We start from the raw sequence: 14105 nt of genomic DNA, 5'->3' as shown, positions 1-14105 counted from the left end.
ACAGTTTTTTAGCTTAGACTTGAACCAGAGAAGTGGCCACAATGCTGATTCCTCATGTTTAGTCCTGACTCGAATTTTCTCTTTTAAAAGGATTGTTTATTGGTAATAGTCTGATTTTGTGCTATCGGACCACATGACTAGTATCAGAAAGTTGGTCATGCCATTGGTTTTTAGACATTTCAACAATATTGCTGTCAGAATGAAAGCTAACTTCGAGCATTTAACGGGGAATACTTGGATTGATTTCAGATTTGAAAGAAAGGTGGAACTGAATAATATAAAATGCTCTTTATGGTACATTTTACATCCTTAATAATAATGTTTACGTAGAATAGGTTTGGCATAAATAATGTCAAATTAAAACAAGAAAATAAAAGTTATAAATGACAATGTGGCGTATTTTTCGCACTATAAGGCGCACTTAAAAGCATTTAATTTTCTCAAAAAACGACAGTCTTATATATATGGATTAATTCTGGTTGTGCTTATTGACCTTGAAGCAATTTTGTGTCGTACACGTTTTGTTTCGCTTAATGCTCTTTCTATATGAAAAATTATCAAAAATAGACCAATCATTGACAGTGCGCCTTATAATCCAGTGCGCCTTATTGTGCAAAAAATACGGTACTATTAAAGAGATTTTGTAGTGTAGGGGGCGTTCAGAGTGTGAAACAACAAGGAGACACTCAAGACAAAAAACACTGAGCTGAACCAAAAATAGCATCCTGTTGTATTTGAACAAAAGAATGCTCTTGATCACTCAAAGTAATGTGTGTTTGAGTGAAACTGGAGCTAGCCTCCGCTAACTGGACCCGCTCCCAGTCACCGTCACAGCCATCACGCCACTCTTGGCTTCCCAGCGAACCCGGGGGGAATAGATGGAGATGATGTTGATTGATTTCCCCCGCTGCAGTCTCATACAAGATGCGACTGTGTGAAATTTTAATTAATTTCCGCCGCTTTGAGATGGAGTGGAGCCGGGGCGAGGGGTCAGGGGGCTGGGGACCGCAGAGCAGTTTTTAATCAGGGAGCGTCGGGAAGTCACATCGGCCACGGCATCAGCCAGGCTTTGAGGAGGGGATGGTAAACCGCTGTTTGATAGTGCTCCGCTCCTGCGCTCGCACCGCTGCGCCCCCAATTAAAGGACCATTTGATCAGATAATAACTGCAGGGGTGGCGTGTGGCCTTGTTCTCCAATCAAGTATTGATCTTTTTTGGACTGCTGAATATACAAAGTGAGGATTAATGATCCTTTAGGCTACTGTAGTCGCAAGAATGAAATATGGCAAACGTGAACGCACTGAAAACCATGTGTGCTTTTCAAGGGAAGATATCGATATTTGTTGGGTTTGTATTTGAATGTTATATACAATCAGCAAGAAGGATTTTGGTCATATGTCCTAAATCCTGCCCTTTAGTATGAAGAGTGCAGACAACTTGAATTAATTCTGACTTGTATCCTGTGTTCAGTCCGACTTCTCTAATTCCTCTATCAGATCATACTTCAATTAGCTTTGTATAGTGACCGTTTTAACAAATAAGAAGGTTTGAATAATAGAATAAAGTGGTGGAAAAATTCACAAAATATTTCTCATATAGTGAATGTTATTTGGAAGATGTGCAAACTTCATTCAAATGCCAGCGTCTCGAGCAGATGGTGGTTTGAATCTCGTGAATGGGTCGATAGATTAGATAGGTGTTCACAACTGAGCATTCTGCACAAACAGCACCACGTTTAACACAAGTCTTCACCCAAACAAAGCACAGAGGATCAGCTTACAGACGAAGAAGAACTGAAGGTCCAGAGTGGCACTTTTATTCACCTGTAAACACCAAAACAGACCTAATTCACCCTCCTGGACCAGGTAAACACGTAAACCAGTCGGTAAGTGCGGTTAAATTACAGTGAGAAGGGAAGATACATTTCTTAACCGCAACAGCCTTATCTATGAATAATTTTACAGTGATTTCACATTTTCCTGGTAATTAAATCTCAGCCAACACATTTAAAGACCTGTTTTGACACATTTGCCCTCGATTGACATAATATTGTCTGATTGTTATTAAGAGTCGCTCACACATTTTTGTGAAACTGGTGATTTGTGATTCAGTACAATAGAATGACATTTGCATCAACTAAAATTGTACCGTATTTTCTGGACTATAAGTCGCACCTGTTTTCATAGTTTTGGACATGGTGCAACTTATACTCATATTTGTACTTATATACTTATACTCCGGAGCGACTTATATGTGATATTATTTGTTATTTTCACACTTGCAACTGCATTTCATACTCCAGTGCGACTTATATATGTTTTTTTCTTGCATTTTTTGGCTGGTGCAACTTATAGTCCGGAAAATACGGTAATGGTTAATGATTATCAGCAAGTGTATTTAATATTTTGTGTGCAGCAGTTTTGGAAAACGTCGCAGTTGATAAAAGATTGATAGATTTTTTTGTGGCTGAGAGACAGTTTTTAAAATACATTTTGGCTGGTGCCGTTTCCTTTTGAAATGCTCGTGCTTGAAAATAATGTGTTTTTGCAAACACTAAAGAGAAAGAGCTACTTGCACATGTTGCATATTCCACGAGCCTCTCCTCTGACTCGTCTGGAGAAACATCTCGTCCCTCCCTCTCCTCCTTTTGCTCCCGATTCGACACTTTCACTCTCCCCCCTTGCGCTCGTTTTCTCCCGCCTCCGTCATATTTACAGCCAGTTGTGTTGTTTCCTGGGTACACATCTCGAAGTGGCCTCCACCTAAAACATCTGATTAATAAATAATGCTCCGGGACAAGGGGAAGAGCTTTTTCCCCCCTCGCACTGGCCCTGGTCTGGACGGAGCGTTGAGAAATCATCTCGTCGGCGGCCGGACAGCAAACGTCGAGCGCGTGGCCATAAATCTCCTCAGTAGCTGCATTTGTGTCCTGTAGATCAGCCATTATTGTCCGGCCCTTCTGTCAGACCATCCATCGTTCTGCCATTTATCAGAAATGCATCCCGCGCCCGGAGTGGAAGTGGAAGGAAGATGGAGAGTAGCGAGGTTGAGGGGCACTTGTTTGTTGACGGCGACGTCTAGACAGAAAAACAGCTGCTGCTTTATTGCAGAACAAGCAGAAAGGGAAGTAAAATGTGCACAAAAACAAATAAATTAACCTTTCAGAAGTAGAGCGTTCGAGGTGGGCAATACTGACACAAATGTATATCTCTAGCATTACCGTATTTTCTGGACTAAAAGTTGCACGGGAGTCTAATCCGCATTTTTGGGGAAATCTATTTGATGAAATCCAAAAGCAAGAACAGACATTTCATCTTGAAATGCAATTTAAAATAATAACAGATTAGAGAACATGGTGAATAGGTGTACGTATGCTAACGCTAACACCTTCAGCTACATGACGCACAGACAGAACTGTGGTAAGTGTCTGGTATGTTAACGTAACATATTAACAGTTATTCAGATAACTATAGCATAAAGAACATGCTAACAAGTTTACCAAAGCATCAGTTTTACCCCAAATCACTAAATCCATTGAATTCTTCTTCCTCTGTGTCACTTTTAAACAACTCCACAAACTCCAGAGGTAGAGGAAGTGCAGATTCTTCTTCTGCGCCGCTTAGAGCCTAGAGCGCCCTCTTGTGGCTGTCAGTGTGAAAATAACAAATAATAAGTCGCACCCCGGCCCAAACTATGTAAAAAGGTGCGACTTATAAACCGAAAATACGGTATTATATTTGAGTATCACGATAAGGATTGTCAGAAATTATGTATATTATAATTCACAAAGCATATTCTATATCAGTTGAGTTTTTTTGTTTGTTTTAATCAGACAAATGTGAAATGCCTTCAAAATGAATCACAAAAGTGCAGAAATATCACCTTCACCTTTATTGGAAAGTTTGCAACATAATGTGTTGCATAAACCAAGGAGCATGTTTTACTATAAATGATATACTTATACTTGGTATACTTATACATATCTTCAAAGCAACATTCACGATATTATCTACATTTTTATATATTTCCCACCTCTACAGAGCAATAATACCAAGTTGTACAATGAAACAGTATGTCCATTTGGGTATAAATTGCTGTTCAATATATATAGAAATGTATTTTGAGTATTCACAAAGGCGAGAATAATCAAGGCACTTTGTTCATTTATGAAAAAATAGTTAAAAAGCCTTTAATGCATCATGGCTTTTAGCTTAAACGACACACGTTTCAGCCCTTCTTTTCCTTCCTCAGGGTGCAGTGTTTCTTGGACATTTAAGTACCCACGCAGCACTCTTATTTCCATTTATTCTAATACCAAGTTATATCGTTAACTTCAGACAGACAGAAACCATGAACTTGCCAGGAAAGTGTCGAGTCTGAACACAGAGCTCGGCACATGCTTTTTTAGTATTACTTACTGAAGTCTCTACCGTAATACAGTCTGCTACGTTACATCAGATTGTATTGCATTGTATTCAGCAAACGGGCATCAAATCGGCCTGAAAAGTTTGTCGTTGATGAGCGATCTCATTCCTCAGAAGAGTGTTATCGATCGCACAGCGCACAGAGATCAAACACGCCAGACCTGTTCCTCAATGTGGGGTTTACACTCGCTGCGGCTCGTCTCCGCCTCTAACCCGCGGGTCACCGGGTCAAGGGTCAGCGGGAGCCTAGTGTTCGGGGAAGTCGACGTCGCACTCCGCGCCGACTCGGGCAGAAGCTCCCATCTGTTAAACGGGTTAACGTGGGTCCGCCGGGCTTGAAGCGCACAATAATGGAGAAGTCATTGGATTAACGGGACGGCAGGGAGTTTATTCAATTACTAACTATTTATTACTTACTAATTATTAGAGTTTGTTATATTGCCGTGGGACCTATTGTCGTAAATGTCTGTGTTAATAAATTAGTTCTGGAGAATCTTTTTACATAAATATCTAGTCCTGATTAAAGTGTCCGTTAGCTTGGACAGTCAGTATATGTTCGATAGCATTAGCGCTAAAATTAAAGGGGACATAGTGTGCTATATCAACTTTAATGAGGTTTTAATCTGGTTACAACTGTGTTTCCTCATTGTTAGTTTGCTCAAAGTGATATTTTTGATTGATTCATTGACATTCATTGTCCTGTAACCGAGGCGCAAGTGCTCAGAAAATTCCCGTTTTCACCTGCCCCCTATCCCCGCCCACATCCCCGTACTTAGTTGCAATTATATAAAAAAAAAAAAAAAAAAAAAAAAAAGGTCACACAGCCACTTTCCAAAATCACAATATGTTAATTGAATCTATAACAAAGAGGAAGTCTATTCAGGACCGGATTCTTTTTAAAATAGTTTTGTTTTGAAAGAAAATTATGATCTACTTCTGTTCTAGTTTAATGCTAAGTACCTGAAAATAAGAACGTTTGAAAATAAGAACAAGAGAATTACCGTATTTTCTGTACTATAAGTCACACCTTTTTTCATAATTTTGGTCGGGGTGAGACTTATACTTATATTTATACTTGTATACTTATACTCCGGAGCGACTTATATGTGATGTTATTTATGTGCAACTTATATATGATTTTTCCTTCTCTATTACGCCTTTTTTGGCTGGTGCGACTTATACTCCTGTGCGATTTATAGTCCGGAAAATACGGTACATAAATATCTACAGAACTGTCAATTTATTTGTTTTTCTTTGTGTTAAGAGTAATGCTTCAGAACAGCGACGTGCTAAACAGTCATATTCCTCAGTCGGCGGCCGTATTCCCCCCCCAGCCCCCCCCCCACCACCACCACCACCACCACCACCGCCCGCCCGCCTTTGATGGATCAAGGGCACACCATGTTGTACGAACCAGTCGGGGAGCTCGGAGAAGTGCCGTGGTATGCGTACCCGTCATTTTTACTCGCGAGCCGGGCCCCGTACCCCACTGCGCGGCGTAACAGGCTCGCAGGGTTCAAGATCAGTGCAAATCAAAGTGTTATTTTTTTTCCTCCCTCCCCCGGCCTCCCCTCACCTCAGACTTGCCCTTTTTTTTCGTAAAGTCCTCGTACCACGCCACTCCCCCGTATATTCCCCGCGAAGGAGAGACTCTCCTGTGAGACGCAGGGAAAACACTGTAACACCAACTGGCACTTAATTTTGCAGGCACCCCGCCGGTTGCCAGATATGCGGCAGCAAAAGGGGGTGGTGTCGGCGGCGAGGCTGGGGTCAACGGGGTAGGGGGGGGGGGGTTTCCTGACAGGAAGTGAAGTCTCGCTGCGAGGGGAGAATCGGACGGGAGGCTGAGAAACAATTGAGTTTTAATTTGGGTCCCAGCAGGTTCTGACTGTGGACCGGTTTCAAATGGGTCATCAGTCGTTTGCCTCGGGGCCAAGGAAACCCTAATAATGAAATCGGCTTGATGAAATGTCTAAATGCTAATCGGCTAATGCTAGTGCTAATGCTAGTGCTAATGCTAGGTTTCAGCTATCGCAAACCAAAAGCACATTTTAGGTTGCCTTTGCGTGTTCTGTGTTGGGCCTTTATTCGCTCAAAGTGGTTTTAATCCACCAAAATATGTCAATCAACTATTTTATTTAACTGATTTATATGGGACAACATCAGAAAGAAGGGAGTTTATCACGAGTTTAATCTTACTTTTTACAGAAATATACTGTTTCCTTGTACTTTTCTGTATTGATTGTTGTTTCTGCATTAAAACTTTTACGTTTTGGGTTTGGATCAGATAGTTTTGAGCTAAACAGACACAGGCCATACTGGAATACACGTTTTATATTATCAGCTGGCCCGTTTTTACGTTGACAAGCTATATAGACCAACCAGTTACCATGACAATCAGCTGGTAATAGAATGGTAACTAAACGTGTTTAACCATAACATATTATTGCTAATGAAAACAGGATAGGTTATTAAATTGCCAGGAAACATGGTTTGTACTTTCTGGATAATATGTTAACTGGTTGTAAATATATTGAAAGTACAGCAAATGTTATACCGTACTTTTTTCTTGTTACAGTACGGCTATAAATAAATAAACAAACACATTCCTTTGTTTTTAGTGGCACAACAGAACCCAAGTAGTTGCGTTTCAAATATACGACTTATCTGGAGCTGGCACTCTCTCCCCGTCAGCTGCTGCGATTCCACTGTTTTCATACCTGACAGGTCCAAAGTTATAAGGCCGTGGAATGCGTTTGCTTCTCCCCATGTTCTCCCCGCGCCGCCGTCCCGCTGCTTAAAGCACGCTGCAGTCGCTTGGCTCACGTGGAGGGGAAATTCTTGGAGCTACACATGTTCGGAGTGAAGCGGGTAATCTAATGTGCGAAACATTCAAGAATATTCATATTTGCTTGATATTGTTTTAATTAACTGTACGGTATATTGTAAAAAATACCCTGAAAACCACTAAATCACTACAATTCAGGGTCCTCCCCAACTCTCATAAACCCTGTTGTATGACACGGTGCGAGCTAAATACATATATTTACTTGCTTGGCGTTCTGCGTTCAGTTATCTCTATGACATGTTTTGCTTTGTCTGTTTGGGCTGGGGGGCGTAGGTCATGTTTTTTTCACTCTGTTTTACTGTAGCCGGGACAGTGTAACTGCACGGGGCCCTCCGAGACCCCGCAATGTAAATATTTGGACGTCGGTAAATATTCCGCGTTGTGACCGAGAGGGACGCAAACACAAATACACAAGTGTCTGTTTTCTTTAGCCACATTCCTACTGAACACACACATTTAGATCGCTGGCAGCTCTACTCTGTTGTCAGCCGTGTCATTCTGTTGTTTTTAGACGGCTGCACAACAAAGTGACAACAATGATTATGACATATTCATCGTTAATTCTCTAGAGACGTGGTGAAAGGTGCGTTCAACTGATGCAACGCTATTACAGACAAAAGCCTCAAATGATTATTCTTAGATTAAAGACAAGAAATGTAAATCTGATTTGGGTCAGTGACGAAACCAGGATTTTGCTATACATTTTTTCACTTCACACAGGATTTTGAATTATTCATGCATCTATTTATTCATTTTTCTTATTAGACAACAATTTAGCTCCACAGCACAGCTTAATTGTGGTTAAATGTGCTTGTTTTTGTTCTGTAAAAAATGTAACATCACATGTTTTAGAGGAAAATCTGTAGCTCTCAGATCGTTTACCTTTATTTTCTGCTGTGCCTTTTTTTTACAGAAAGATTTATTCTTTTTTTGTGTCATTAAAAGTTGTATTCCCTGTAGCCTCAAATCAACAAATACTTGTGATTATGAGTGATGCCACTACAGAGCAATAGTGACTTATTTATTATTCTATGCGAACCAAACCATTTCTTTCTGCCGTGTCGTAGAATGTTTTCCTTGTGTTGTGGCGGGCCCGATGTTTGAAAGGCCATTTTACTCTGGGGGTCTGGGTTTTCTCACCAGTGGTAGTGGTATATTTAGATGTTGATTATGGATAATCAGCTGTAATGACGGAAGTGCATGGCATGTGTTTAGACTCAATGCCATCGTCTTTGGAGCAGAGACCAAACAATTGTGAGTCTATTGGAACAGACGTGAGCAATATAATACTCCGGAACACACTGTTTTAAAGGGAAGGAATACATTGTCCAGCAGAGTCTTTGCTAGAAAGGCGTAGCTGGCGATTACGATATAAAGATCACGACCCTATCGTTTGTTAGAAGGTCAGGTGAAAGGTCAAGGGTCACAAATGGCTGCTTGTATCCTCTCATCAGGAGTGTGCCGGTCATTGTCCGTATCGTGGTCGTAAAAGCCGTGACACCGCTGACCAGGGCAGACAAAATCCAATATTCTATCACTGAGCTGTCTCCGATTCCTTTTTGTCACCACAAGATGTCCCCCAGATCAGGGTCATTGCTTTTTTAATTCAACTAGAAGAGCCATTTCTTTGGCTATAATGACACCATTAGTTTCGGCATCACCTTTGTCCACGTTCGCCAAACGCCGATGGTGTCAACATCGTTCATCAAATCTAATTTAGAGGGTTTCCTCACATCAGCAGTTTTGAGCTTCAGTTTGCTATTGATCATCTCAAGGTCCTCACTAAGATAAATTGTAAAAGAATATAGTGCATTTGTTGTTATAGTTTCCATATGCGTTCAATAGAGTCTATGTAATTCTGTATATTGCTCCAATTGAATGTATCAAACAATAAAATATGAATGGGCCTAATTTAGGGCCTTGAGGTGCTCCAGTTGGACATTTTATAGATACCGTATTTTCCGGACTATAATATATGTTTTTTTCTCTATTATGTATTTTTTGGCTGGTGCGACCTATACTCTGGTGCGACTTATAATCTGGAAAATACGGTACTCCACTTCCACTTGCCCCTTTTAGTTATATTTAAACATTTGGACAGTACGATAATACAATCTACAGGAGAAATAATTTTAAACATTTGTCACGATCTACTTTTATAAATTTAATTCAATTATACACCTCACTAACTTCCAAAACCACAGTAAAGGCAAAAAAAAATACCTTTAAAGCTTAGTATACAATTTCAGCAGTACCTTTTGTCGGTGTTTTAATCAAAAGTGAAGTCTAATGTATCTGGATTCCTGCTTGTCTTTGCAACCGCAGCTCTATTTACAACCTCACTTCCTGCGCTGTTTATTTGAAATCGAGCTCGCTTGAGTTTAGCCCGCTCCGAAATCTCCTCGTGGCCACAGGTTTGGTTACACTCATGGTAAATGTCCTTCAACTGCAGCGTATGCCTCATCTAGCAGGCCCCAAGGCTGCACTCACACACTTCCTCCCAACGAGCAAATCCTCCGGTCCCCATGCCAACATTCAACTTCCAAAAAACACTATTTCCACTCGGCGCTCCGGCTTTATTTAGAACGCATTGTAAACACGGTCAACGCCAATGCGGCTCGACACGACACGAAGCAGTTACGAGCGAGGTTAAGTGTTGGGCGGGTTATCTGTGCGCGACGTGCATTTCGCCGCGGAGTGAGAGTACGCAGGCGCTCTTGGCCCGAGCGGTTTCGGAATTGGCGTGGGATATGATTGCTTCTGATGGCAGCACATTTTTTGCGCTCGGAAGGAAAACGAAAAAAAAAAAAAAAAAGGAAAAGTAATACACGGTTTTGAAATTCGTCATGTGCGCGCGGATAAGTTTGGATGTGTTTCTGAAACGTGTAAGCCGATCTTTCCTTCCTCATTCGTAGCGTCGATACTCTTCGGGGCCCCGGGAGCTTTCTCGGTTTGCTGAAAGGGCAAGTCTCTAGACAAACACTGAGTTTCCCCTATCGGCGCGAGGCACGATGACAGCAAATGACATGTCTTTTACTTCTATTCGAACTATTAAGTTATTCTGGACAGTTTATTGGTATGAAGCGAACACAACCAACGCACATGTTCTCTCCACGTCTTTTCAAAGCGGTTCCGCGCGACCGAATCGGTTCTTTTCCAATTTTAAAAGTTATGGTTCCAATCTTTGACGCTTTTCGTGCATATTTCTCGGCGTCCCCCGAGAGGAAGCGGGGGGAAAAGCGCCGCTAGGTTCAGACAGGCCCCATGACCTTGTTGCTTTATTATTCTTTTGACGCTTGTGCCGGAGGTGTTGAAATATTGAACAGAACATGAGAGGACGGTGGCCGCAGAGTTTACTTCTCCCCTCGTCCCGTCCACTTGGAGGATTTAAAGTCGCGCTCGGCTGAGGCTTGAGTTGTTTAGACTGACACCTCGAACCATAACGCAAGTCAAGAACGGGAGGAAATCAGCGCGTTTACCGGTGATAAATGCACACTTCACACTGGGCATTTCATGGCTGACCACTGTTTGCAGTCAAACTAAGATAGAAATAATTGGTCAGACGCCTCTAATCCCTCATTCGTCCATTTAAGTTCAAAAGAAAAGAAAAGAGCAAAAGAAAATGCAATTGTGTCAACTGGACAAAGGTTTTAAGTGTAAGTAGGTTTCGCCACTCATCCAAGTTGCGTCTTCAGTTTGAAAATGAAAACATCGTTAAGGTCTTAAAACCTTTGTCCAGTTGACAGAATTCAATTTTATTTGCTAAATAATAAGTAGGTTACTTTTGCGACCACTTAAGGATAGTTTTTGGCACAATTTTTTTTTTATCCTTCATATAATATGCGCTCTTTTAGTCGACTCAAGACTAATGTATAAAAGCAAGAATGTCTAGTTAAATGTACTAAATAACTACTATATCACAATGCTCAAACGAAAAGAAAGAAAGCTAATAATATTTTTTTCTCTCTTTGACATGCTGGGTTCAGTATAGCACGACATGGGGCGTGAGAATGGCGGAGAGACATTCAGCAAACTGTTCAAAATCCAAACGCCCCAGCCAAAACGTCTCACGCTCTTTGTTCTTATGCGATTGCAGGAATGGCAGAACTCCATCCAGAAGAACGCAGGTCTCGCCTTCATCGAGCTGGTCAATGAGGGCAGGTACGTCGACGCTTACTGCGCTCTCCACGCCATTATCTGATCGTGGACCCACAGCGCAGCTACTCCAGCCCCTAACCTCCCTCGGCACGATGGGACGGGAACTCAGCTCGGTGGACGATGATTGGAGAGTTAAAAAGAAAATGAGTTTAGGGCCTCGTTCAACATGTTCCTATTCCACTGAGACTTGAAGGAACTAGAGATGATGACCATGGTTTACTACTAGTTTGGCGCTAATACCATATTTTCCGGATTATAAGTCGCACTAGCCAAAAAATGCATAATAGAGAAGAAAAAACATATATAAGTTGCACTGGAGTATAAGTCGCATTTTTGGGGGAAATGTATTTGATAAAATCCAAGACCAAGAACAGACATTTCATCTTGTAATGCAATTTTAAATAATAACAGATGAGAGAACATGGTGAATAGGTGTGCGTATGCTAACGCTAACACCTTCAGCTACATGACGTAACACCTTCAGCTACATAACGTAACGCCTTCAGCTACATAACGCTAACACCTTCAGCTACATGACGCACAGACAGAACTGTGGTAAGTGTCTGGTATGTTAACGTAACATATTAACAGTTATTCAGATAACTATAGCATAAAGAACATGCTAACAAGTTTACCAAAGCATCAGTTTTACTCCAAAACACTAAATCCATTGAATTCTTCTTCCTCTGTGTCACTTCTAAACAACTCAACAAACTCCAGAGGTAGAGGAAGAGCAGATTCTTCTTCTGCGTCGCTTAGAGCCTAGAGTGTGAAAATAATCAAAATGTGAAATGCAGTGAAAATAACAAATATCACACATAAGTCGCACCCCGGCCAAAACTATGAAAAAAGGTCCGGAAAATACCGTACTCGTAGTAATTATCAAAGTAATTATCAAACGGTCGCCAGTTTCACATTGCGCAATCTGTAAAATTCGAACATCTCTGGCACAAAAGCCCACGCTTGCCCATATTGATCCAGAGCTTTTAAAACGGTTTCCGCTGATCCCCGGTAACGATAATGAGGCTGGCGATGGAGCTCTCTGGTTTCTTTGTAGAGGACAGGGTTTGTAATTCACTTTAAAGAGGCGACGCTTGTGCAAACATACCTCGTGTCATGGCGGCGTACCAGTAAAACGCCAGTGATTTATACGACATTATGCGTTTGTTCTTGGTGGAAAACTTACTTCATCTTTCCACCTTCTCTTCATTTTAAGCCTCATGAAATAGTACATTTCCATTTATGCATAAATGGACTTACTCACTCAATTTTCTGTGTCTATAAAAAAACATTCAAATATTTATATGTTTTGCTTGTATATGATTGATGAGGAAGGGTAGCATCTAGAAATTCACAAAAACGTTATTTGTTTTTGTAAATGTGTGCATAATACATTGTTTCCCTGTCCTTTTATGATACAATTCTTCAGTATTTATTACTTTTTGTCCGCTATTGAGCTCCTGGGCAGGTAAAACACACAATGAAAGCTATTACCATCTTATTTTCAGTCAAATCAACCGTTCTGGTATGAATCGGGATCAGCTTTTACACCAAACCAGCAAATAAAAATAAAAATAAGCACAAAATAAGAGAATTAAGATATAAAATGTAAAGTCAGTCACATGTCTCCCAGTGTGTCGATCCCACCTGGCCCAATGTCTGTTAAAACTGTCCATGTTTGTAAGTAAAAGTCATTTTTTATAAATGTCCAGCGTTATCTCAGTCCATGTTATCTCAGTCCAGTCCACAGGTATCCACGAATCGTCTCCATCGCTGGAGTCCTACACCCGAAGTGCATTGTTTTAAAGTCAAATGGAATATCAGTGTAGAAAACAATCTCATTAAAAAAAATAATCTAGGCAGGATTTTGTTATTACTGCAGAGGCCAAACGTACACAGTCTACTACACAAAGCTCAGCCATTTGTCAATACTCCAAAGGGTTCAGAAACAGTTTTAATCAGGGGAGTTTTGAGTCTGGCGTTTTAGGGAAAATCCGCCAGAATGATAAGAGATTTTAATAAATATGCAGGAGTCAAAACATGATATGGGCCAAAACTCAAAGCCACGTCTCAGTTTGACACCGGCTTGATATAGGGTCACTGTAATGTATAGCTCCATACTGTTCTCAAACCGTCTCCTCCAAACGTCCCACTGGTGTGTCGTTGGCCTGTAGAGAAGAGCCGTTATTGATAGCGGGGTCCCGACAGGGCCAGTGAGGCGACGGAGGCCCCCGCACCTCCGCTGCCCCGCGCTGAAACAGCAGGCTTAGGTTACAGCCGTCCCCTGGCCCCCGAAGCCCCGGCCTACAGTCCTCCACAGCCCCCTTCTCCATCCCCCCTCATCTCTCTGTTATTGTTCCACTTTGCACAGTCCTGACCTTTAGCGCTGTACCAAGGTTTTGGTCGAGCCAACAAAACACGCTCGTTTCATTAACGCCGATAAGGCCCGAGGAGGTGGGCTTATACACGTGTCGGGACACGGATCCCCCCCCCCCGTCAGATGCATATCGTTAACAAGTCGATTAGCACCTACACACCGGTAAAAGAAGGGATCTGCTCCGGCACCGTTTGGCAAATTAGATTTTCTGCTTATTTTGCACGGCTCTTTTTTAACATTTTATGGGTATTACATGGCTGTCCCGGATCCAGTTCCCCAGACTGTGCTAAGCAGATGT

At 41.5% G+C, this 14105-nt stretch overlaps 1 protein-coding gene across 6 annotated transcripts in view; it reads left to right on the top strand.

Annotated features, from left to right (window-relative positions):
• Positions 1 to 14105, top strand: part of lrba (LPS-responsive vesicle trafficking, beach and anchor containing) — a 282434-nt gene that overhangs the window by 96083 nt on the left and 172246 nt on the right. For all 6 annotated transcript variants that reach the window (XM_072463061.1, XM_072463065.1, XM_072463066.1 and 3 more), the window contains exon 35: positions 11369 to 11433. In XM_072463061.1, coding sequence (XP_072319162.1) covers positions 11369 to 11433 — 65 coding nt within the window. The remainder of the gene's footprint in view (positions 1 to 11368; positions 11434 to 14105) is intronic.

This window comes from Eucyclogobius newberryi, unplaced genomic scaffold (genome assembly GCF_026437365.1).
Source record: "Eucyclogobius newberryi isolate DKJ021-1_F unplaced genomic scaffold, fEucNew1.0.hap1 SCAF_4, whole genome shotgun sequence".
NCBI classification, from domain to species: Eukaryota; Metazoa; Chordata; class Actinopteri; order Gobiiformes; family Gobiidae; genus Eucyclogobius; species Eucyclogobius newberryi.
Note: the sequence above shows the minus strand (reverse complement) of the source record. Positions and strands in the feature narration are given on the sequence as shown.